Source organism: Vigna unguiculata, chromosome 8, assembly GCF_004118075.2.
Source record: "Vigna unguiculata cultivar IT97K-499-35 chromosome 8, ASM411807v1, whole genome shotgun sequence".
In the NCBI taxonomy this organism is placed as follows: Eukaryota; Viridiplantae; Streptophyta; class Magnoliopsida; order Fabales; family Fabaceae; genus Vigna; species Vigna unguiculata.
In genome coordinates, this window is record NC_040286.1 from 25,655,449 (window position 1) to 25,681,986 (window position 26,538).

Genomic DNA, 26,538 nt, shown 5'->3' on the forward strand with positions numbered 1-26,538 from the left:
AAAACACTCATTTCTTTCTGCACCCTACACTTTCAATGTACACCTCATGGGGTTGGTTAAAAGATTAAACTACTCTCCCAGCTTTTGTCACCCTTACTTCATTGCAATGTAAAGTGTTTAAGATTATACAATTTAAAAATCATTTTCTCATTGTATAATTTGAAAGTAAAAAAAGTTTCTGAATTATATAATGTGACTTCCAAATTATCTAATTCATCAATTTAAAAAACTTTGAAATTGCGCAATACAAAATTCAATAAAATTTCTAAATAATACAATTTGAAAGGAAAATAATTAATTTTTCAAAATACACAATTTAAAAATCATTTTTTAATAATAAAGTGGAAATATTTTGTATATGTGAAGCTGCAAAAAGAAAATGAGGGTACAAAAAAAAGTATCCAAACTCAGTAGTGTGTGGAACATGGATAGCCCATATAGTCTTTTAAACTCAGTATCTTTACGCTAATATGAGTGAAGATAAAGAACATTGTATACTATCATTAGACGGTCATTTCTTCCTACATCTCCATAATTTTAAGCTGTACTTTTGTAAATTTTTGCATTAGAAATACAATTTTTTTTGTATTTTGTATAGCAATTTCAAAATATAAAATAAAAATTTTGTTTTGAATAGTAAAATCTACAATATAAATATATTTTAGATTATATAATTTGAAATATAATTTTAATATTTTAAATTGTATTTTAAAAACATCTGTACTTCAAATTATATATTCTAAAATATAAAATAAAGAATACATTATAAATTATAAATTATGTGAGAGCCTAGGAAATCTTGTTTTAAAAGAGAGTCAATGTTTTAAACAGTGAAGCCTCAGTAATATTTTAATAATAAAAGCTTAAATATAAATAAAAATTTTATAAAAGGATCTCATTATCTAAAAACTCTTTATCTAAAAACTCTTTATCTTTCTAGAAAACGGTTTTAGAAATTCTCTCTCCCTTCTTTCTACATTAACTTACTATACACTCATCTGTTTAACGATCAAAGACTACTAAGACGATCCCTACATATTGCTCTCTCATTCTACCCGATCAATTTCCTCCACAGAGTAAGTTCATTTTCTGTTATTCTTCTCCGTCAAATGTTTTCAGGTTTGCATATGGTCAATTAAGGGATGCATGTGGTTATTAGCATCCTTTAGGATTCTCTATTGATATGTGGTTCTAATGATGTTCATTGATCATGTCAATTTGATTTGTAGGTTGAGTGACACGTTCTTAAGCGGGAAAAAAGGTTTTTCCGTTCTAGCAGGTTGAGACTTGATCAACCAGGTAAGAGAAGCTAATAATTGATTGATTTGGTGATTTTATTTTGTATAATTGTGGTATAATTAGAATTGATAACCTGACTGTTGTGATTTGGTGAATTGATTGTAGTTTTGAATGAATTGACATGTGAATGCATTGTTTGAATTTGGGTTAAATTGAGAAAGATGGACTCTTGGGTCATAACTCAAAATGGTATTACCTTCCTCGGTTTATAATATTTTGGACCAAAAATCTATAATGGAAGTGCCATTTAGAGTCAAGAAAAAAGGTAGCAGATTTCTCATGAAAAACCAAACATATGCTGCCTTTTGATGTGGCACTAAGCGCCAGAATCTGGCATTGAGCACTGAAAAATGGGAGACGATTGACGTTGAGCGCTGGCTGAGCAGTGCTTAAGCGTTGGGACCTCTGTAGGTTTTGAAGTGATTTTAGGTATGGACGTTGAGCAGTGGAATTTGCGCTAAGTAGTGAAAATGTGAGGCAAATGGCGTAGAGCGCTGGAATCTGTGTGAATGCATTGAATATTACTAATTGGATTCTATAATTTTTATTACTATGACATGCATGAAATCAGTGGCTATGAGCATGATTTGTGTGGTTAATGAAAACGTTTCATGGAGAAATTTTATGTGTTCGTAATGTATTGTATGAAAGAACATAAACTTTGCAAAGTTTAAGAATCACACACCGGTGCAATCCACCAAGAGGTCCAATGTCACTTGCATATATCCAGATAATTGAGTCTAGAGTCAATTGTTGATATGTGTTAGATTGTTTTTTGTATTAGCTTGTGATAAGAATTTTGCAATGTGATTTTGATCTAATTGAACTTTTCCTTAATTATATAATTAACTTAGTTTGTGTTGTTTGTTTTTGCTTTGTTTTGGTTTATTCTTTGCGATGATCATTTAATGGTGTGAACAAAGGAAGCTGCAGGTGAGGATGACACCTGTGGTCAGTAGAAGAGCTGTATTAATTCTTTTGGTTGACTATATTAATACTCTATATTAACCTCTATGGTAGTGAAATTGAGTAGTTGACAAACTTCTTAGCTAAAATTTCTCTAGGAATAAAATGTGTTTATATATTGTGATTGCCAATCAACAATAGCTAGCTAGATAATGGAACAATTTCCATTGTTTGTGTGAAGTCAAAATGAATTTTGCGAATCCTTTAACAAAACCCTAATAAGAAACATGATATTAGAAACATCGAGGGGAATGAGACTTAAGCCACTTAAAACAAACAAGTGATGGTAACCCAACCTTTGTGATTGGAGATCCCATGAATAAGGTTCATATAGGTAAGAATAAGTCACTTGTTGGTTCTAATAGCACTAAATTGATTTTAAATCGATTATGTTCATTCCTATGATGTGTGTGAAAGGGCTAGAGACTGCATTATTGAAAGGTTAAACTTTGTAAATTAAAATTTCATGTGATGTAAGAATTTTAGGTGAAACAAATTTTTTAATGGTTTTCATATCCCTTATGGGTGGTGTATGATTTGCAGCATATACTTGATGAAATCACCTATATGAGTGTCGAGTAGGGCCTTTTGCATGAGATCTTGGCATGATCTCTAAAGCACTCATAAATACTAGGCATGCGCATGGCATAATAGGCGCAACACAGTGATAACAACAAGGATTGTGGGATGTTTTGTGATTGATAAACCGCTAACACACATCAAGTGTTTTTTGTTCATATAGCTTGTTATACCAATTACACTATGTTAAGTTTTTTAATCTAAGATTGATTCATATAGCTTGCTATACCAGCTCTAATGCATTACATCTTATATGAGACCCTAGATTTTCTTATTTTCTTCTATTTCTCATATTTTGCAATATGTGGGGAATTGTTGTAAAAATAGTGGTTTAATATATTACAAAATATATGACCGTTGCATTGCTAATTTCTTTTTCAATTTTTGACCATTATTGTTGCAGCTGTTTTGATTTGGTATTGATATCAACATCAATATTTTGATTTGTTGTCTTCTCAACCCCTCTCTTCCACCTATAAATAAATGTCTTATTCTTCCTTCTAAGACACACCTTTAGACTTTTTTTTTCTCCTCTTTTCTTTCGTTCTCTCTCTTTTTTTATTTTATGATTTTATGTTCTCTTTCTTTAAGATCCTGGGCTTTATAGAGTTTATCTTTCTAGATTCTGAGAACCTCAGAATATCCGAGATATTCTTATTGTGCCCTAAGAGATTTGAGCATATACAACATATAAATACTTAAAGACAATGTTTTCAACACGCCTCAAAAGTTTACCTATTCATCTTCTCATCATATTTTTACTACACATTTCTATTTATCTCAATTCTTCTTTTGTTTCATATTTTGTATGAAACAATTCATTGTTTCAAGGAGTTCCTCGGAGGTAGGGGTGGACAAAAAATCCAATTTTCATGATCCAATACATTTTTTCTCTAATCCAATCCATCTAATATCCATTTTATTAAAAATTCAATCCATTTTATTGGATCTGGATTTTAATCTGATCTACATTTTATATATTTTATGGATTGGATATCCATTATCTAAATCTAGATTTTCAAAATGGATAATCCAAAAAATTCAATCCAAATTTTCAATTTATATTTTTAGTTAAGGTAGGCTAAAGGTCGAGACAGACTAGCCCAAATTTAGTCGTATTTGACTGAGTTGGCGTGATCCTATACGAAATTTGGCCAAATTCAGCTGAATTCATTCAAGTTGGTCCCAGTCAAAATTTGGGCCAACCGGTCCTAGACAAAATTTGGAAGTATTCGGTTGAATTGACCCCGACCTAAATTTGATTGCATTGGGCTGAGTCGACCTAGACAAAATTTGACCGTATTCAGCCGAGATGACCACGACAAAAATTTAGTCGTGTTGGCCTCAACCGAAATTTGACCGAGTTGGTCCTAGCCCGAATTTGGCTGTATTCGGCAAAGTCAATCACGACCCAAATTTGGTTGTATTCAGGCGAGTCAGACCCAACCTAAATTTGGCTGAATTCAGTCGAGTTAGCCATGACCAAAATTTGGTCGAGTTGGCCCTAGCCCAAATTTAGCCGTATTTGGTCGAGTAAGTCCCGAACAAAATTTGACTGTATTCAGTTGAGTCGGTTGTGATCGAAAATTGGTCATACTCAGCCGAGTCGGTCCCAACCGACGAATTTAGTGGAGTCAACTCTAACCGAAATTTGACTAATCAGGCCCTAGCCCAAATGTGGATATTTGGCCAAGTTGGCTCTGACCAAAATTTGGTCGTATGAGGCAAAATCGGTCCTGGCCCAAATTTGGTCACGTCATCCCTGACCAAAATTCATTCAAATTTGGTCGAGTCGACCCCAGCCAAAATTTGGCCGAATTCGACCAAGTCAAGCTCGACCAAAATTCTGTCAGCCCCGATCGAAAGTCAGCCGAATCCGTCCCATGTTGAATATTGGCCTCGTTGGCCCCGACAAAAAATCTGCAAAATTTTATGGTGTCGACCTTATGGACACAAGTTTTAGAAAATTTAATTTAAATTTATTTTATGAAAAATGAATTTTGGATTTTGAACTTGATCCAAATATTTGAATTTGGATTTAAACTTATCCAAATATTTGGATCTGAATTTTAAAAAAATCCAATCTACTTTTTTTGAAAAAATGAATTTGTATAAAAATCTAATCCAATTATTTAGATTCAAAATAGATGTGAATTAGATCATTAAAAGGTAGAGTATCATACCCAACGAATTGCTGCAAGTGAGCTTCAATGCAAGTGAGCTTCAATGACCAACATTTCTACTTAAAGATTTTCATGTTTCATTTATTCGTCCAACTTTATTATATTGTGAAGAGCAATATCCAGGATAAATTGTTTTTAATTAGATCTTTCATGAAATAACTAAATACATTGAGATGAATTACATTGTTAAGGAAAAGTTAATATTGATCCGCTTAAATTTTGCCTACATCATCTCAATTACAACTTATGTTAGTTTTGCTATTAATTTGCTATGTGTTATTATTGGAACATTTTTGATTCCACATATGACTTTTTCATTTCTTATTTGATATCTTTTGATGCTCACAAGAGAAATCTCTTTTGACCATTTTTTGTTTTTCTTTTCTTACTTTCTCCTATCACACTTATTAATATATTTTTTACTTATAATAATTTAAACAAATAAATAACATGAAATATAAGAAATTAAAAAAAAGTCCATGTATATTTAGCATAACTGTTTACAATTTCAAAATATAATAAACATGTAATAATTCATACAATTTTACTTTTTTATCTTTATATTACAGTATAACTGTTTATCATAATTGTTTTTTAATTAATATTTCTTTTTTCCTGACTCTTCCGATTATTTTAACCATAAAACTTTCAACAAATAACGCAATAGAGACACGAACACGAAGAAGATCTCAATCTGTTTAAGCTTTCCGAGTTTTGACCTACAACACTCGAATTCTCTCTTGTGTTGTAGCCGCCTCGTGACCATCAATGGCGGAAACTGCTGCCGACAAATCTCAATCTCTCGCCGAGGTATCCTTCCTTCATCTCTCTTTAATCTCTCTCCCCTTTTCACTTCCGCTTCCAGAATCTTCCTTTTCGCTGGAGCTCATCTAATCTTATTAACCATTGAATTTAAAAATCAGACCTTGATTTCGTTATCTCACAATCTGGAGTTCCTTGAGCTAAATCTAGATTAGGTTTCAGCTGCGTTTTTTTTTTTTTTTTTCTCTTTGGTGGTAGTGTTTTTTAAAGTGCTTTCTAGTGTATGTTATTAAAAATAAAAAAAATTGAGCTTGACACAATCCCTTACATTTTCTAACTGTTATATCTACTCATAATTGTAAGCCTGATCTATATCATGGGCACCGAGTTAAGTCTCTATGTTGGCGGAATAACGTTATTCCTGGGTCTACTGTTTTTGGTTTTGGTAGAATTGGTGTTATATTGGGACAATTGATGTTTAAAATATTCATTTATGTTTGGGAATTTTTAAAATGAGTTTAGAAGGACTCGTTTTTTTTTGGATGATAATGTAAAATCACTTTTGGACTGTTATTATAGATATGCTCAGTGGGTGTCTACATACTGAATCAGTCTTCTCAACGGAGAAAGAGCAGATTTCAATTCTATCAAAATTAATTCTACGCAGAATGATTTTGAATAAAAAAGAAGCCCAAACAGAAGTACAGTTGGAATGAGTTTTATATGCAGCAATTGGGATTTGAATCAACCAAGTTGGCATTAATCTTGCATTCCGTTTGACTTCAATTTTTCTTATTTTGTATGGCTTGTATAATTATAATGACAAAAGTAATTGACACAAGCGACATTAAGACATTGGGGCTTTCGCAAGTTATACGTATGTATGTATGTATGCTTACTCCTTTAGCATATGACTAAACAATGAAATTACTAGCATTAATTGTTGTTGTATAAATCGGGTATGTGAATTCCATGTCATGAACATTAAAACCTCCGTAGAATTGCCGAGGTAAGATGTTTTGCCAGCTTCTAACTTTCCCGTTTGGTAGTGATGATCTTTTCCCTCAATTTACATTTTTTATGCGTCCAATCTGCATTCTTTTACACTCTGATGGTTGGTTTTTTGTTTTCATAGTGTTAGATAAGGAAGTGACATGTTTTATTGACTTGCAGGAATATCACGTGAGTGACAAGCAGGAGAAAACAGCTGTAGTTGAAAAACCTGTTGAAGTGAAAGAAGTTGAAAGCCCACAGGAGGCTGCTTCTGTGGAAGCTGTTGTTGAGAAAATTGTGGAAGAAACAACTCCTGTTGCCCCTGCAGTGGCTCAGGAGAGCAGTGAAGTAAGCCCTCCTCCTGCTGAAGAAAGCACTGAAGGGCAAAGTAGTGGAAATGTTGAGGATAACTCGGGCAATGAAGAGGCTGCTGAAGAGACCCCTGAAATCAAGGTGACATTTACTTGAATCACTTTTATAGAACTGGCACACAAGTTCGTGATAAGCAAGGTTGGCACTCCTTCAATGTTTTAATATTTGTGCTATTATTTTCCAGCTTGAAACTGCTCCAGCAGATTTCCGTTTCCCAACTACAAATCAAACCAGGCATTGCTTTACCCGATACATTGAATATCATCGGTGAGTTATATATGGTTGGCTTTTATTTCTACTGAGCTCATTGTTCACGTTTCACAAACACTGCTGTTACTTTATTTTAATATACCAAATTCTTGTGCAGATGTGTAGCTGCAAAGGGTGAAGGTGCATCAGAATGTGACAAGTTTGCTAAGTATTATCGATCTCTTTGCCCTGGTGAATGGGTATGTATTTTACCATTGAACATTGTTTATTATCTGCAAAGTGCTAGGGTTTTTTGGTCCAACGAGATTTATTTCCTGACATATCCTTTCATTAACATAAAATTTCTATCTGTTTATGGTCTTATAATATTGTTTTTGCATGGAAATGTGGTTACAATTTTACTAGTAATATAATTTTTTATAAAGAATTTCGTCTTGTATTCTACAATTTAGCATCACTTTTGTTTTCCGTGCAATTCTCAAGTTTTTTACTGAATGCTAAATTGAAAAAAGTATTGAAAGATGAAGTTGATATCTATGAAAAATGACTAAAATAATAACTTAGTTATTAAATATGTAAGGATGCTTTATAGAGTGGAAGACTTCCTTGTTTCTTTGTATAAAGAGATTAGAGGGAGTTCTTAAGATGTGGTTAATGTTCCTGTGTATTGATAGATGCATGATTCTTTGCCCCTCAGTTTTAATTTCTAGATGTTAAATTGATTTCTGTCTGCTCATCTCATCTCTCTGCAATCTTTAATACGTTATTATTCCTTCATCCCTTTAATTCTTCTGGCTTCTTAACCTTTTGAGTTCATTCTGAGAACTTGGAGATGTACAGTATTCCTTCTCAATAAACCATGCTTTAGTTACCTGCTAATGTTCTTCATATGAAGATCTTCATTTTTTGAAAATGATTAGAATCAATTTTGTTGTTTACCATGATTAGCGTCTCCTTGAATAGAAAAGTCACACTTGATGTAAAGCAATGACAAGAGAATAAAATGTAGTGTAGATGAGTGTGCTTCGGATGAGTGGAAATCCTTGACAAGATAGGAGAGAGAATGAATGTGTTGAAAAGTGTAGTGTACGAAATACATTAAAATCTTTACTTAGGTGGTTCCGGCATTTGCGAAGACCTATTCTGGCTCTAATAAGGGGACTAATCACATGCTAGATAACCCTATAGCTAAAGATGGTGGGAAAAACATCATGTCATCATTTTGTCCATATAGTTGACCTCACTTTGTAGTAGGGATGGCAATATGAGATGGCCAGTCTCGCATTTGGTTTGCAGAAAACGGCCCAGGGTGAACCGAGCCACGTAAGAATCACAAGATAGTTTTGTTGGCCCGTACCACATAATCGGATCTTTAACCATCCCATATAAGCAAAATTGACTAGGGCCAACCTCGATGGAGTGTTTGTTTAAATAAATTGTATTATATTCAATGTTATTGAGATTGCGAATAAACTTGTAAACTTGCACTATCCCACAAGTACAAAGGAGGCTGTGAGCTAACACGGATGCCGGTTTGGGCAAGAAGGTGCAAATTATAGTGACATCTTGTTGCTCCTTGAATCAAGGGATTGTGTGCCACGTTGATTATTCCCAGCTAGGGTTTGATGACCCATTTGTTAGATAAAACATGACCCAATCCCACTCAAAAATAAAGCCCAACACTTGTGTTGCATGACCCTTTTGTTCCGCTAGGGTTCCCATATGTTTGGAAATCAAAAACAAAGGAGACTTACATGACGACGCGAGCACTTGTTGATGTTGACCTTGATGTTATCGCTGGTATAGAACAACCATCACTGCAATTGTGGACAACCATAAAAGCACCCACGCAACTCCCCTTTGCCGCTAGCTTCATCGTTGTTGGCATTGCAACACTCACGATCCTCATCGCTGAGGCTGCCTTTACAGTGCCTTGCTCTATGTTCCAATAACTCTACTATTATGCTCTCGCTTTGCTTCTGCTCTCTTTTGTTCTTCTGCCGTTTTGCTCACCGTGTCTTTCCTTCAATTCGATAAAGATCATATGACCAAATTTTAATTGTGATTTAGATCTTACTACATAAGACTTGAGTTACTTTTATCATCTATATTATTTTTAAGGCGTGCACATGTTTATGATTTTAATTTTGTGTAATCGTAATTCTTATGCGTCTGAGTTATGATTACGATTTGGCATCCCTTTTCTGATCCTCTTATATGCTGTCGAGTTTGACTATCCTGTAGTCAAAATCTAAAATAATTTAAGTAAAAATGGAAGCTACATGTGTAGAAGACAACTTCTGATATTCCCAGACATTATTTCCCAATCTGCTCATGGGAATTGAAATGTAAAAGAAAATGATAAAAGTGGAAGTTACAACTTCCCTATGGATCACAATACGCAGGAATACTTTTTAAATGATTTTAATAAACATGGAAATGTCACATTCTGATGAATATATATTTTATCACATACTCCAAGTTTCACATTTATAACCTAAGAGTTACTTGGCCTCAGTTCAAAGTTATCATGGGTAATATTTAGTATTTTTATTTTCAATAGCAGTTGCCCCCCGGTCAAATACACATAAAAGTTTGATTTCTTTTTCATTTCTTTTCTTTTTTACTAATGGTTTGCTTAGACATTTAACAAAAACTGTTTAGTAGTTTATTTTTTCCTGCTACTGCTAATCTTGAAATTGTGGATGTGTGCTAACAACCTGTGTTCATAACTTTGTCTATGCATCAGGTTGACAGATGGAATGAACAAAGGGAGAATGGAACATTCCCAGGCCCGCTGTAGGGGGTGCATATTGAAATGGCTGCTCAATTCGTTGTGCAGTATATTTGAAATTGTTAGACATAAACTCCCATACATTTGGGGAATTAATAAGAAATTTTGTATGCATGTTTGAACTAAGCTCGAGTTATACTATTTTCAGGAAGAGCTCCTGGAGAAATGTCCAGAGATAAATTTTACAATTTTAATTGGATTATCAGTACTGTAGTCTTCGATCAATTTCATCCCCTTCTATTGAAGTAAATAATTTCATCCCCTTCTATGAAAAAAAAAACGTTTATTTTGACATTTTTCTCAGTTGTAACAATCATGAGAAAAATATATTTGAGAGAAAAGGTAGGGAAAGGGAGTGATGAATAGTTTGCCCAATAGAACAAGAAATATCAGGTTTTGCAACGTTAGAGGGGGAATTGCTTTCGCATTTTAATTGTTCATTTCTCTTTACACTTTCCCTGCTGACCAATATAGCGGACATGGATGAGTTCATCACCAGTGGAGTTAAAAATAAGGTCGTCTAATCCAGCTCACTTTTTGTTAGCAGTTAGTCAGATGTAATTTGATTTGATTTATGGGATAAATATGTTTTTGGTCTCTCAAGTTTCAGCGAAATTTGAAATTAGTCCCTCATCAAAACTTTTGACCAATTTAGTTCTTCATTTTTTAAAATGCGTGAATTTAGTCCTTTAAACCAAATTTTGTTAAGTTTATCTGATGTTTTAAGCGCATTTTATGATAGTATTTAAATTATTTACACTGTTTGACACATTTTTGCTTAGATGTTAACTTAAATACTATCATGAAATGTGCTTGAAACGACAAATAAACTTAACAAAATTTGGTTTAAAGGATTAAATTCACGCATTTTGAAAGATGAAGGACTAAATTGGTATAAAATTTTGATGAGGGACTAATTCCAAAATTCACTGAAATTTGAGGGATCAAAAACATATTTAACCCTTGATTTATTATGTAATTTGATTTGATTTATTATACGTTGGGGCATTGCGTGTGTTGGTTCAAGAATTTATTTTTTAATTTATTTTATAAATTTATTAGAGTATAACTAAAATGCAAGAATTTTATTTTTATTTTTATTAGTAGTGTAATGTTATTTTAAAGATAGTCATTGAGAATTAGAGTGTCAATTTTCACATATAGACAATCAAATAAATAAAACATTTAAACTATTTAAGTATTATTGAATAAAATTTTATTTTTTAAGAGAAAATTATTAATTTATATAATTAAAAGTAATAAATTATTATAATAAAAAATCCTGATAAAGAGTTTTTGGTGGATTACGATCAACTAGCTGGAATAACTTATATTTGAAAAAATTAATTTTTTCTTCAACCGAACCTCATTCTGAGTCTTGCTCTCAAAATTAAATCTATTTTGATATATAAGGAATGAGATGTGATATATATATATATATATATATATATATATATATATATATATATATATATAAACACTCAAGATGACAATTACTACATAGAAAAAATATATCCAATTACTTCACTCTTTAACAATTCAAATAAAATCACCCATAATTACATGATTTTCTTTTTTATTTATTTTTCTTATCATTATAAAAATAAAATATATCAATATTTATTATACTTAATCAAGTATTTATTCTTAAATCTTTGGTTAAAATATTTTTTTGATCCCAATTTTCGTTAAGTTTTTTCAAATAAGTCATAATTTTTGTTGCGTTCAAATAGGTCTCAATTTTCGTCAATTTTGTTCAATTGGGTCCTTTTTTGCTAACACCGTTTAAATCATTAACGGTCATGAACAGTGACTGCCACGTGTCACTTCGTGGTTTTTTTGAATTTTTTTAAAATTTTTAATTTTTTTTAAATGTACACGTGTCAAACCAGGAGTGTGCCACGTGTCACTTTGTGGTTTTTTGAATTTTTTTTGAATTCTTTTAAAATGTCCACGTGTCAATCCAGTAGTGTGTCACGTGTCAAAGTTAATATTCTATATTCAATTTGGTTCCTATATTTGTTATTTTTGTTCAATTAGGTTTCAATTTTTGTTAACATTAATCAATTTGGTCCGTGTTGAAGATGTGACCAAATTTAATTTTTGTATCAAAGTTATAATGATGTGAATTTTAATATATTATATAAAAATATTTAATAAAAAATGAGAATTTTAATATAAAAATTAAATTTGGTTTTAATTTGGAGAGGGACCAAATTGGTTAATGTTAATAAAAATTGGGACCTAATTGAACAAAAATAACAAATATAGGGACCAAATTGAATTTAGAACATTGACTTTGACACGTGGCACGCTACTGGGTTGACATGTGAACATTTTAAAAAAATTTAAAAAAATTCAAAAAAACCACGAAGTGACACGTGACATACTCCTGGGTTGACACGTGTACATTTAAAAATTTTTTAAAAAAATTAAAAAAAAAATTAAAAAAAAATATAAAAAAATCAAAAAAACCACGAAGTGACATGTGACAGTCAGTCACTGTTCATGGTCGTTAATGATTTAAACGGTGTTAACAAAAAAGGACCCAATTGAACAAAATTGACGAAAATTTGGACCTATTTGAACACATAACCAAAATTAGGACTTATTTGAAAAAACTTGACGAAAATTGGGACAAAAAGGTATTTTAACCTAAAGTATTAGCCGACAATATAATATTCAATTTAAATTTAACTTTTGGAAGTTGTTACGAAATATTCATTCACTATGATGACTATAAAATAATATTTTTAAGTGTTATAAAATTATAATACTTTTTTTAAATTTTTTAGTACATTTTTAATTATTGAGATTATTAATCGACGTGATTAAAACCAATTTCAGAGTCATTGAAATATTTGTCAAATACAACAATTTTATCATCCTAAATGGTTGGTCCAAGATGGAAATAAGAGTTTTCTAGATTCAGTTTTAAAATTTATTGATTGTTGTGGAGTCTTTTTTGGAGCCTATTGTGGAGTCTATGGTGAACCTATGGTTGAGCCTATGGTGTAGTGGATTCTATTGGGGAGTCTATGCTGAATATTGTTGCTCGGCCTGAGCCAAATTATGATAGTATTTGTGTTGTGCATTCATCTTATATTGTTAAGAATATAGATATAGATGTTTTGAATTGTTTCTAATGGTTGTGGTGTGCTAATGGATTCTGATTCTTTGGCTGACATGTATTGTTTGGATGATGTTATTCTCAGTGTCGATATTTGCATAGTTTACAATATTTAGAATCACCTCATTCTTATTCTAAGGAAGTTCTTCATTTTTTGACTTCTAAGGAGACTCTTTTTCTTGAGAAATTGAAAGTAGCTTCTTAATGAGTTAACATGCTTGATGAGAGGAAATACTCTAATTCTGAAGAGAATAATGAGACAATTCAAACTACTAGGAAACTTGGTTGAGATATACCGAAGAAAGTTAATGTTAAATCTTCCAAAACAAGGATTTTTAAATAGCTCTAATAAGTTTTAAAGGGCTTTTGTAGGTTGTAAGCAAATTTAATATATTGAAAAATTTGATTATTAAGCTTTAACTTTATACCAGTGTTGCATTGGTTTACTTCTTTGTATCTATGTATATTTCTTAATTTTTTCATCATAGGTAATTTTTGTCTATGCAATATACTTTTAATAAAATATTCATATTATGACCGTGATGCATAGCATAAATTTATGAAAAATACTCGTAAGGCTCCTTAAAGGGTATTTTTTTCCCATAAAGATAATCATTCTGTATTTGTGGTATATTTTTATGAGTTTCTCTACAGAACTTTAAAACATAAAAAAATAACGATGTACTTCCTAATTATAAATAAAAACAAAACAAATGTAATACAGTATTCACAGTTTCATTTGAGATTAGACTTTTAAGAAAATACGAGAAAATAATGTATATCCTAAGATTTTCCCAAGAGATCGGAGAAAAGGTAAAAAGAGAAAAGTAAAAATTTATGTTAATGATAAGGTTAACATTTATATTTGCAGTTTAAATAAAGTTTTAACAAGAAAACCCAAAAACATACCAAATCAATTTTTTCAATACCATTTTCGTTCCTAGTTTTTTTCCCCTCCTTTTGGTTTTTCTAATCAATTTAGCGATTTGGGACGATTTGATCGATTCTTGAACACTTCTCTCACTTCATGTGCATGAATAATTTAGATGGAAGCCAAAGTTTCCAGTAACAAGAGAATAGAAGCAAGTCAAAACTTGAAGTTCAAGGTTTGTCCTGGGGAAAAAGATTACATGGTAAAATTATACGTTTTACAATTTGAGTTTGGTAATGTCGATCTTTTGGCGAGGATATGTATATGCCTCATAGTTGATTTGTTGGCCCAAGGTACTAAGTTTTGTGAAAGTAGTTATCAAATCAACCTGAAAACAAAAGAAAAAGTAAAGAAACCAAAGAAAACAACAAGTGTTCTTCAAACTAAACAAAAGAGCTTCAGAAACTTCATTGCTGTCCATGGATAGAGCTATTCATAGATGAACTCACCTCATAATCTGTCTGAGAGACCGTTTCACGGCTCCTCTGGTATTTCTGAACCCATGGAGCAACATCAGGATCACTCGCCAGTAAAGTTTCAGTAGCATTCTGATCAGGACCCAAGAATGCAGACAAAACAGCCAGCTGGTCAAACACAGAAGGAAGTTAATTAGTACTATCAACTTCAACTTTATCGTACGAGGAACATTATAGGATTTATGCCTTTTCATGATTATTTTTCTCAATTTACTTTTACCCTCTGGTCTACATTTTGACATTCCAAAGTGTGTTGCTATGTTGTATGAAAAAACATAATAAAGAAGTAGAAACATAACGAGGGTTAAATATATTTTTAGTTCTTGAACTTTAATGCAAAATTAGAAGTTGTCTTTGTCTGAAACATTGATACATTCTTCAAACTTTAAAAATGAATGGATATAATTCTTTCAGTCCGATTACAATAAAACTATGTTTTCCAGCTGACATTGAAGTGAGAACGCATCAAACAGTGTAAACAGCTCAAGTGTTAGCATGATACGCGTTTGAGACGTCAAAAGAATTTGACGTAATTGAATTAAAAGAACTATTTTCATTCAACTTTAAAATTTTAGGGCTAAAATGTATCAAAGTTTCGGATAGGGACGGATTTTAAGTCAAAACTAAGGAACTAAAAACATATTTAACATCATAATGAATGTATAAAGTGTTCAATGAAAGGTGGGAACAAGCAAGAAGTTCTAACTTGCAAGGATAACTAGACAAAATTTGAAAAGGACTAAAGCTAGTGCAAGCAGAAGGCATTTCACAATGTCTAGAGGAAACTGGAAAATCTGTTGGTTAGCAGCAGCACAGAAACAAAGATCATAATCTCTCCTCTGTGCACATGCATCTTTGATTGTATGTCTTTCTACATTTCAGTTAGCAAAAAGAACAATGAAAGATGTGGATTACCTGGCGAGGACCAAATCCGACAGCAGAAAACTTGTCTTTCATTTCTTGCACACTTGCTTTCTCCCATATTGGAACTCTACCCTCTGGATCCGGGTCTTGAGCATCAGCCCTACCAAATTGCCTATCAAACAAACCCCACTGTTCCACAATAAAAATTGCACACATTTGTGAATAAGTAATGACATTATTATTAAGCATATCATTGAACAAATCTTCACTTGTGGATTGCCACCTTAAAGATGATGTTAAGCACATTATAATTTGTTTGTAAGTAAAGAATATGCCAACCTGCCCACTTGATCCGTATGCATTGTACAGGATATTTCCTTTCTCCTCATTTCCACCACATTTGCGAATGGCAGAAGCTAAAAATGTGGCCTTGACAGCACTTTGTGCTGTAAATAATTAGGTCAGTAAAGTCAGGGGAACTAGAAATATCCTCCACAACTTCTTCCACCAGAATCACAGATAACTTTAAATCAAATGGTCAAATTTAACAGACACAGAATATACATGTAAACCAAGTATTGTTAATGACTATTACGAATCAACTAGGTGTGATAAAAAGTATTACCTGCATAGTTGATCAGATCTGCATAGGAAATGGGTCCACCTTTGGAATATGAGTCTATTTCCTTTTTTACTTCCTCTAACAAATTTAAGGCAGGAGAAAGCCCTGTATTTTCTGGTCTACTTATTTCTGAGCTTCAGGCAGAATTAGAAAAATAAAGAGGAGAAAAAAATTATTATTATTAGTAAGTAGAATTAAGTGAAAATTTCTGATGCATACAAAAAAGTAGGAGTAATAGATGCAGTACTAAGACAATAACAACAAGCTCAGTGCACCTTACTTGGTAGAGAAACCATTCTACAAAAAGAATTAAAGAATCCACCTACGGTTATTTGTTAACAATTCAGGGGTAGTTTGGTTTGAGAAATTTCTATTTTCACTTTCAGAAAATTGTATAGAAAACAGTGAAAATAACTTTTCTTTATTGCTTTTATTTTCATTTTTCTGTTTTCCCTTTTTCACATTGAAATCCCAGAAAACAGGAATCAAAGTAAAAGCCTATAATGAGAACATATAATATTTTCTCAAACCAGACAGATCTTTAGGTTCTATTAGTTACAGTGCACAGTTTCATAAATGTTAAACCCAAAAAGAAGTACCTGAACCGTATAGAGCCATTTGGACCACCCGATTTTGTTGCCTACAAACTTAAGCATACGCCAATCAATACTCATTTTAAATGAAAGAAAGCAACATGCATACATATAGACTTGTGTGTTTTTCTCACCTTATCATAAGTCAAAGCATCATTTAGAGCCAGTGTAAGTAAGGATGGAATAATATCAGGATTTCCCTGAAAAGCAGTCCAAGGTCAAATTAGATTACACCTATATCCATATAAGGAGTTCTATTTTCTGGACAAAAAGAAATAGGAGTTTGATAAATGTACAGTCTACAAACAGGCAAATTTTTACAATTAAATGTAAGTCAGCATACTATACCTTTATGGCATTAAAAAGTGTGCCCTTAACTTGAGCTGTAAAAATAGGAAGAACTCAGATAAGAGAGATCAGTTGAATTTGACATGTAGAATATTCATATGAATGTCCAAGGATCTTACACTGAAATTCAGAACGCTGTCTTCGTTCTATCAAGTCAGCTGCATTAGCCATTCCAACTAGTGATCCGGAGCTTCCAATTATTTCCTAAAAACAGATACAACTGACCGAAACTCATCATCACATCAATCTTATACACTAAGAACATATATTAAGTCTATTCCAGTAAACATCTATATCTGTAAATAACTGGTGTTGTGTTTGCATTGGGTACTCAAAAGAATGATGCTTATGAAAACAAAGCCAAAATGAGGCAATAAATATGAAGCACCGTTGTGTTGACCATAGAAAATTTGGGTTAATCAGGAGGCAAATCTAATGGTGCAGCATGTCAGCCTTCCTACTTGAACTATTTATGAAGATGACAAGCATAAAACTCGGAACCCAAAAACACACATAGCAGTTGATGGCTTTAGATAATATCAACTAGTTTTTGTCCTGAGACTGAGTTGTCTAAGATCATGGAAAATTATCTCTAAATAATAGAAGATGAAATGCCGGAGGAAACTATGGGAAGAAGAGATGTTCATTTGTTCAATATGAGCTAGTGCAATCCTGAGCTACAAATCCTTAAAGAGAATTCAAGCTATATAAGTTTTTGTTTCATAATAAATGTAATGAAACAAGGATCTTTTCAAAGGCAGTTGCTGGACTTATCTATAGAAGATTGCATTTCAAAAAAAAAAAAATGCAAAGGAGAATGGCTAAGATGTAAATCTACTCAAGAGTTAATGATTTTGTGCTGATAAGTTGCTGAATTTTTCAAAACCACTTTAGATATGACACTTGAAAACGCCCTATCTGGTAAGCCTTTTTTGTTAATCCAAATGTGTCTATAGAGCCTTGTGAAATGTCTCAAACACTTCCAAAAGACCTTGTAATGTTCAAATAGAGTGCAAAAATTGAGGCAGCCAGATCAACAAGACATCTTTTGGAAGATCTCATTAAAGAACAGGCTTTCATTTGTCAAGTTGTTTTTGTACAGCCGCAAAAAAGAATGTCTTTGTTCAGATTTTGAGCAGGATAAAAACTAGCCAGACTAGATCTTTCTTAATCTCTTGTGTAGTCATGTGTGATGTAGGTTGGGTTATTAGCTAGTTAACAATTATGTAAGGATTTTTTATTAGGATTTTTTTAGATGTAGGGATTTCGTCCTCCTTTAGATTTTATTTTTTCGGATAATATTTGATTTGTTGGTCTATGTATCATAAACATTGAACACTCTTGGAATTGTTAAATGAAATTGTTTCCTTTATTTAGAGAGTATCTCAAATTGTGTTGCAGAAGCACTAGAGCAGCACTCAGCTTTCTGAAGAGAATAACCTGCTAAGCACTCTTGGATTTTTTTTTTTTTTTCCATTCTATTACATATCAGTTGGGGCTAGGGAAATTGATTTGTGAGTGACCTCAAGGCTCAAGTTAGAGTGTTATGGACAAAATGATTGCTAAGTCTAGATGATTCAAAGACAACTAAGTTATTGTTAGATAGTGGAAAAGCCTCACATGGGGACCAGATGTAACAGAGAGAAAAACACCAATGATTAAGACCGATGTATTGCAAGTAGCTCATCTTTGCAATGAGATACCTGCTGTCAGAAAACAAGAATGAAAATTTTGACAAACAACAACCAAAAACAACCAATCAAACCAAAAATGAGAGAGAAATGGAAATGACATCTGAATTTTATTAATTTGTTATTAAGTGACTAGTTCTCCATATAAGCTAAAGCTATCTTATAGTTAACAGTATTACCCTTATAGTTAATTTTTTGTTATCCCTTTCTTCTCAGGTCTTCCATCAATACAATGGGTATGAATTTTTCAAATGGATAAAATGTTTATTTATCTTTAAGCCATTAGAAATAATAGATGTTGGGGCAAATTAAATAAAGAAAGTTTGTCCAACCCTAAGTCATTTTAGGTAATGTTGTTGCCGTAAACCTTAAAGCCCATCATCATCAACCAAAGAAAACTTGACAGACCTTCAAATATGGAAAAAGAAAAAAAAAAAAAAACAGAGAATAAACTGCAGATATCATAGCTTATACCACAGAGTTAACACATGCAAGCATAACGAAATTTCAAATGAATCCAATTATTGTTTGTTCAAAACAAACATCCTCGTGCATTGATATATTACATTTTTTAAGAACGTGCACTGAATAGTTTCCTACTTGCGTCATTGTCAAATAATGATTCAATTTCTATGAGTAAAGCATATTCATCACATTAAAAATTCTAGATCTCTTAAGAGAAAATAAATAAAACTGAAAAAAGAAACAGGGAACAACTGAATTTATAAAAAGCTTGCAGTAAAATGATTCTTACCAAGCCAACGGTTGCTCCAACACATTTAAGAACTTCTCTCCTTCTCCAATGGAACGGCTCTTCACCAGCAACATCGCTTATGGTTTTATTACAACAAACGGAAACCTGAGACCACATTAAAAACATAAGCAAACAACGGTTATAACTGACATACAATAAGTAGGAATGAGTTGAAGTTAAAAATAATTGAGGTTTTCTTTGTCATCTCAATGCAAAATTTCAAACCATTTCTCATAATTCATGAACAATGCCGCTTAACAGCATCCATGAACTTGGGAAACCAATAACTGCAACTGCATTGTGTGTTGAAAGACACTGGTAGAGCAAAGAGAAAACTTACTGAACGAGGGTGGTATCTGGTGGAGGGTGGTGTATCATTAGCAACGAGTGAAAGCAGAGAAGGGCAAGTTGAGAGGAAGGAGACACCCATTGCTGCCACCACAACTATCTTCTTTGGTGTCTCTAGAGAAAGAGAGAGAGATGCAAAACCAGAAAAATGAAAGCTTTGGAAAGTTATGCAAAACCAGAAAAATGGAAGCTTTGAAGTTATGTGGAGTGAAGAAGGTGACACGATACGCGTTATCCAGAGAAATCTGCACTCATTGGACCATCTGGTATGTGACCCAATCCTCAAATCTTTGACCTCTCCAAACCAAACCAACAATGTAGTAAAATCATATGGAGAGTACATTACATTCACACTTGTATTTTACATTTTAAATTTTTATTTCTAGGAAAAAATAATTGAGATTAACTTAAAATATAGTCAATAAAAGAGTAGAGGATAATCGATCCGAAAAAATTCATGAGCTGATTGTAATCATTTTTTTTATATTTTTTTAAGTCTATTTATTTACTCAACTGAAAGTTTAATTTAGATTTTGGATTGAAAATTATTAAATGAACTGTGTCATTTTTCCTATTTAATCATTATATTATATATTTAGAACTATTGATTGATTATAAATAAATTAATTATGCATATTTACAATACATTTAAATTTATTAACATATGATATCGAATTTATATTATAATTTTTAATAGTAACATTATGTAATTTATTTATAAATATGTGATTATCGAATTATTTGAATATATAAAGATATTATTAAAAAAATAATATATATATATATATGTGTGTGTTTCATAATTTTTTATTAGAAAATGTTTAATAATTTATAAAAAAATTGCAAAAATCATTTATAAAAAGAAAAAAAATCAATCGAAATCAAATGATAAAATGTTAGTTATTTAGTTTAAATTTATATTAAATCAATTTGTTTTTTTTTCTTTAGTTTAAATAACCTTTTGATAAAAGATCGAATGATATGAAGCCCTGAACAACTCTAAATTAATAAAATGTTCTATTTTACAATTTTAACAAACCACAACCAATTGTGATATGATATTTGTTATTATATTCATCTGTAAATATTTTTTATTAATGAAACCTTTTAAGTAAATTAGTATAAAGTTATTTTGTTGTTTACTTTTGTGTACTCTGATCAAAAAATTAAGTCTATTGTTCATTAGAAAGTTTAGGTTTTCATGTGTCGCGACGGTACGAATTTTTTAAATATGCATGATATTATATTAATAGATGATGATAATATAATATTATTAAGTTAATATATAAAATAAAATTATATTTATTAAAGTGAAATATATAAGAAAAGATGAGAGAATAATTGTTGATAAATAAATAAAAAAATTTATAAAAATAACGGTCGATTTTTAAAAATTTAATAAATAATTATATTTTAAAAGATAAAATTGGTATTTTGAAATGTGAACACAAAAGAGAAAATTTTCTTTATATATTGTTATAGATATATAGAGACGGTTGTCCCAAGATAACTATACATTTGAATTAAAAAAATAAATGTAATATTTGTAGTCAGTTGACGGTATATCTATTTTAAACTTGAATATTGTTATTTTTATTGTTAATTGTAAGTTAGACCAGCATGTCAATTTCGCACTTCTTTGTAAAAAATTTTGCACTTGCAAAAATCATCTTCGTCATCTTTGCTTATCCTTAAAAGTCATCTTTTGTTTTCGCAAGCACCTCTTGGTGGAAGGCATTCTCATGTGTAAGCCATCTGTAAGTTAGTTCTCATAAGCCTTTGTTCTCCTCGTTTTCTCTTTTATTTTCTCTTAAGTCATTTCAAATTTGTTTTTTTTTTTTTTAATTTTCAACTTCTTATAACCCTTATTTTCATCACTTTTTGTCAATTTCTTATTACTCCATGCTGCACACGGTGACTTTCAAATTTGTTTGTGATTTCAAATAATCAAACAAATATGAAATTGATTGTTTACTCCCTACTACACAGCGATTTCGTGGTATGTGATTTTTTAATGCTTCTTTCTCCCTTTCTTCTACTGTTTTTTCTCGCTAGTTTCTAAATTTCAAGTTTGTTGTCATTTTCTTCATTCTATTTTCTTACAAATTTGAGGTACACTTTTTGTTTTTAAATTTCACACAATTATCGATATAATTTTTAACTCTCTTTTGATCTTCTTCTTCTTAAAGAAATGTGGTCTTTCTACTAAACGGTGGGAGGAGTGTTTTCCGATCATAGTTTGATTTCAAGGTATGTAACTTCTTACTCTATTGATTTTCCTTTTTTCCCTACTAAAACCATAACCACTATGGATAATGATTTATCTGACTCCTAAAATTTGACTACAATTTTACTCCTTAAGTTGGCATGTGATGTGGCCGTAAACCTTAAAGCCCATTTTCCTCCTCTATCCATTGCATTTTGTAAGTCATTCAAAATATCCGAACTAATAAGATTTTGATTAGATCTTATGAAATACCGTCTCTAAGCCTTAATCATATTGTAAAAATCAACTAGAAATTGTTGGAATAGCCTAAGCCTTAATCATATTGTAAGAATCAACTAGAAATTGCTAGAATAACCTACATGAATTCGGTATGTTACCAAACTCAATTTCTCTTTCTTGAATTCTAAAAGCAATGAACCCTCTTAAAGAAATGTGGATTCTTTTACAACTTTCATTGAATTTATGCAACTCTCTAAAAGGAATATCTTCTTTATAATCATCCTCTCAATATGAAAACATTAAAGGATATTGCAATGGAATGAAACATGTATGTTGTAACATCCCGTCAGGATATTACGGATTTTAATAATAATTAAAATAAAATAAACAGTTTTCATTTAATAATACCTCATTTTCCAAACATGGGAAATTTAAACTTTTATAAATTCCAATGATAAAACCAAAATCCATAATTATAAAAGTGGGATAATCCAAAAATATCTCATAAAAGTTTACGACTTATGCCAAAATCATAAAACATGAAAATATATAAACTCCCAAGCTTTTCCCCGCTCCGTGGCTAAGCCTCACCAGCACCACCTACATCAACATCATCTGCTCACGTGTACCGCACACACGATCATCGCCAAACACAAGCAAATATGGTGAGCTTAACAAAATCAACATACAATTATATTCATATACATAATATATATATATATATATATATATATATATATATATATATATATATATATATATATATATATATATATATATATATATATATATATAAGTCACTTATATATTTCATGCAAACACCCCAATTAAAATCCCTCCTTTAGTTCTATATCACCTGGCCACAACCAGGTCAATAGTGTTCTACCTTTTTTAGTGATTACCCCGAGGTGACTTACTGCCATACCTATTGGCCACAACCGATAGAGCACGTGCGGGGACCATTGCTACGGATCATACACCGTAACGCCAGGTAGAATTCCCAAATGCGTACATAGTTCGTAACGTCCCAAGACTACCAAACTCGTTAGCTATTTACCGAGGAGGGCAATCTATCTGGACCTATCTGTACTGGCCACAACTAGCAAACTCACACAGACAACACTCGCCAACCCGAGCTTAACTCAAGAGTTTCTCGTGTTCATCCGCTATCCCGAGCTCAACTCGAGGGATACGTTCCGAGCTCAACTCAAGGAACACCAGCAATCCCACCTTTGCATCATCATCAAAAGCCTTGTAGATCATGCATGTAGGATCCAACAACTCAAGGCTGCAGCACCAAAATCGCTTGGCGGGGGACATGTACTGCTAGGCGCTGCCAGCTTCCAGACGGCCTGACGGGGGACGCGTACTGCCAGGCGCCAAGCGCCTCAGAATCTCCCAACGTTGCAAACACCGCTGGCGAATCCAACCTCACCGCTAGGCGCACTCGTTCCAGAGCCCTTTGACCTTGTAGACTTTGCCTGGCGGAACGCTCACTACCGTCAGGCGCCATACGTGCAAGTCCCCTTTGAATGACCTCTACCGCCTGGCGGCTCACCTATTGCCGCTAGGTGCCATGACAGTATTCGCGCAACGATAGTTCTGGTTTAAGTTCAGTTTTCCTTTCTCATGTCCTCACTCACAGGTTCACCCAACCAGTTCATGGCCATATCCTTTGGACTCCTAGAGTGCTTACAACTTACAATCACTAGCACAATTCCCACATCATTAGTTTCTAAGTTCAGGACATTATTAGTCATTCTTGGTATCACCCATTCTCAACCCAACCACATATACTCTAAAACTGATATGAACACCACTTACCAATAAAGTGAACCACTACTGATATCACCCCCAATCCCCATGGTCAGATTTACTTCACGATATTGTTCCATTACAATACTTACAATTTTAAGTGGATTCCCTCCAATCACTTAGAATTACTCATAAGAATTCCTACTTCTCATATACTAACACATAACAGTGCATTCCTTGTGTTGTCCAACTAGTTACTTATAATTTTCATACTTATTATACTAATTACCTTCCCATGTTTTCCAGCATCTACCACTTTATCGCATCAAACGTAATGGAGTAATTTCCTACTTCTTATTTGCACCACCATCACCAGGGGTTGTGTCCAAATACCATTTGTAACTCCACACTCAACAAGAACCTGACCATCCCAAAATCGCAGACCCATCAAAAAATTTGCAGTCTTTCCAAAAGTAGTTGTCTTTGAGACGGCGCCTGGTGGCAGGCCTCGTGCCGCCAGGCGATGCATAAGAAATTCTGGAAAAATCCAAAATTTTCCCCTCCTTGCGTGATCTCCAACAGACCATCTAGTTAATCTTCCTCCTGCTCAATTCTTTCAGTCTTAATGCGGTTTCACCTACCCTCAACTAGTGTATTTCCCGCACACAACCCTTCCCAAATCAGGTTAGAATTCCAACCCCAATTGGTCCCGTAAAATCAGACCTCAACCATTCCAAACCCTAAAGCTCATGTACAATGTTCCATCAAATTCCACCATCAATTACACTAACAATCAAAGAAATACAACGTCAGATCATCTCTTAAGACCCAACTCTTACTTTCCCTCCGAACAAAATCATGTCAAAACACACAGATTAGCAAAAATCGAGCCACAGACCCACGTCGCCTAGTGGTTCAACCAATCCTGCCAAGCCCTTCATCCAAAAACCCAAATCTGGGTACACTGCCATGCATCACCTGGCGGCCACATGCTCATCAGGAACCCAAAAACAAGCCAATTTCAATGTGTCACCTGGCGGCTATGAATAGCCCGCCAGGCGGTTTCTGGAAAATTTCTAGAAACGCATATTTCAATGCAAACAGAAAAAAAAACCAACATATACATGCTATTATCATACAATTACGCGTAAAATTACAGATAGAACGATGTTCAGCTCCCCTAACCTGGTTTCCTTTGCTAAACCTTGACACTTGAAAAGTTCTCCCTTGATCACCAAAGACCCTCCTTGGTTCTTCTCAATTCAGCCCCTAAAGCTTTCCTTAATCCTCACTACTCTCTAATTTTCATGCTCTGTTCTCTCACCTCAATGGCAGCCTTGCAAAACCTTTCTCCTAACCTAAATTTTACCTTTTAATGGTGCCTTAATATGGGTTAATGGCATAAAAACGAAAATGGTTTAATGTGGGTGTTTATTACCATTCATGGTTGTATTATAGACTGTTTTTCAGCCACCTCTAGGCTGCCATTCAACTAGGGTTTCCCTCAACTTTTCATATTCAAGCCAAAACTAAATTACACAACAATAAAGTATAATTCGAGTTCTACAAGGTTTGAACCCACCACCATGCCATTGCCAAATCAATGCTAAACCACCATGCCAATTCATGTTTCTTGGTAACTAATATAATTCAAGGATTATATCATTCCACCACATGATCATCATATATTTAAAACTAATAACAAATTAATAACACACAATTGGCATATATAGGACTCGAACCCAAGTCCTCTCACACGATTAAGTACTCCCAATCACTTAAGCTAGTACTTTTCCACATCATACAAATTAGAATTTAATGTCATAAAGGCTTTTCCTACCTGCATTTATTAATTAATTAATTATTTAATTAATTAAATTCTATGGGTCTTACATATGTGTCTCATGTATTCTTGTTAACTAACCGCAAACATTCTTAACAATCATGTCTCTTCCTACAACCATGTTATTGAAATCACCAACTATTAATGTTGCAATTTCATCCGATGATGAAGTATTGTATACTCTAGGATCTTTGAATTGATGTCTAAAAATAATGCGCACCCAAAATCAGATTTTGCATCTTTGATTATAAATTCTCTTACTTTTCTAAATGATTGAGTTAGAACATTATGTTTATCAACCATTTTAGTTAAATATCTTATCAATGATCGATCAAATGTTGAGTCATTTAAGTTTGACCTGCAATAAGCATTACATAATTTATTCAAAAAACAAGTTTTGTATCTAAGAAAAAAGGAATGACTTATTTTGTTTGACTAATACATATCGAAAGTGAGACTAACTCTATTTGCTGCCTCATTTTCCGTGTCATAAGTATAAAGTTGTGTAAACTTTGAACTGCAACCTTTTTTCTGGCAATAAACTACCAATGTGATGATAGTTTTGACTATTAAGATTAA

The 26,538-nt window shown here is 32.6% G+C and overlaps 2 protein-coding genes across 3 annotated transcripts; one reads left to right on the top strand and one right to left on the bottom strand.

Moving 5' to 3' along the window:
* Window positions 1-5,656: 5,656 nt before the first annotated feature.
* Window positions 5,657-10,383, top strand: LOC114195513 (cytochrome c oxidase subunit 6b-1-like). The gene is made up of 5 exons (XM_028086012.1): window positions 5,657-5,837; window positions 6,963-7,235; window positions 7,339-7,421; window positions 7,522-7,603; window positions 10,114-10,383. Exons 1-5 carry the CDS (start codon window positions 5,796-5,798, stop codon window positions 10,165-10,167), a joined length of 534 nt encoding a protein of 177 aa, XP_027941813.1. The 5' UTR covers window positions 5,657-5,795; the 3' UTR covers window positions 10,168-10,383.
* Window positions 10,384-14,290: 3,907 nt separating this feature from the next.
* Window positions 14,291-20,136, bottom strand: LOC114193534 (thylakoid lumenal 29 kDa protein, chloroplastic). 2 transcript variants are annotated; one of them, XM_028083367.1, is made up of 11 exons: window positions 19,908-20,136; window positions 19,568-19,672; window positions 17,242-17,326; window positions 17,123-17,157; window positions 16,909-16,974; window positions 16,781-16,821; window positions 16,185-16,315; window positions 15,899-16,005; window positions 15,611-15,748; window positions 14,669-14,803; window positions 14,291-14,547 (listed from the first exon to the last, which is right to left on the bottom strand). In XM_028083367.1, the coding sequence occupies exons 1-11, from the start codon at window positions 19,995-19,997 to the stop codon at window positions 14,437-14,439; spliced, it is 1,044 nt and encodes a 347-aa protein (XP_027939168.1). In that variant the 5' UTR covers window positions 19,998-20,136; the 3' UTR covers window positions 14,291-14,436. The 2 variants fall into 2 exon arrangements, with proteins under 2 accessions (XP_027939168.1, XP_027939169.1); XM_028083368.1 differs by lacking the exon at window positions 19,908-20,136 and having other exon boundaries at window positions 17,242-17,342.
* Between the last annotated feature and the right edge of the window lie 6,402 nt (window positions 20,137-26,538).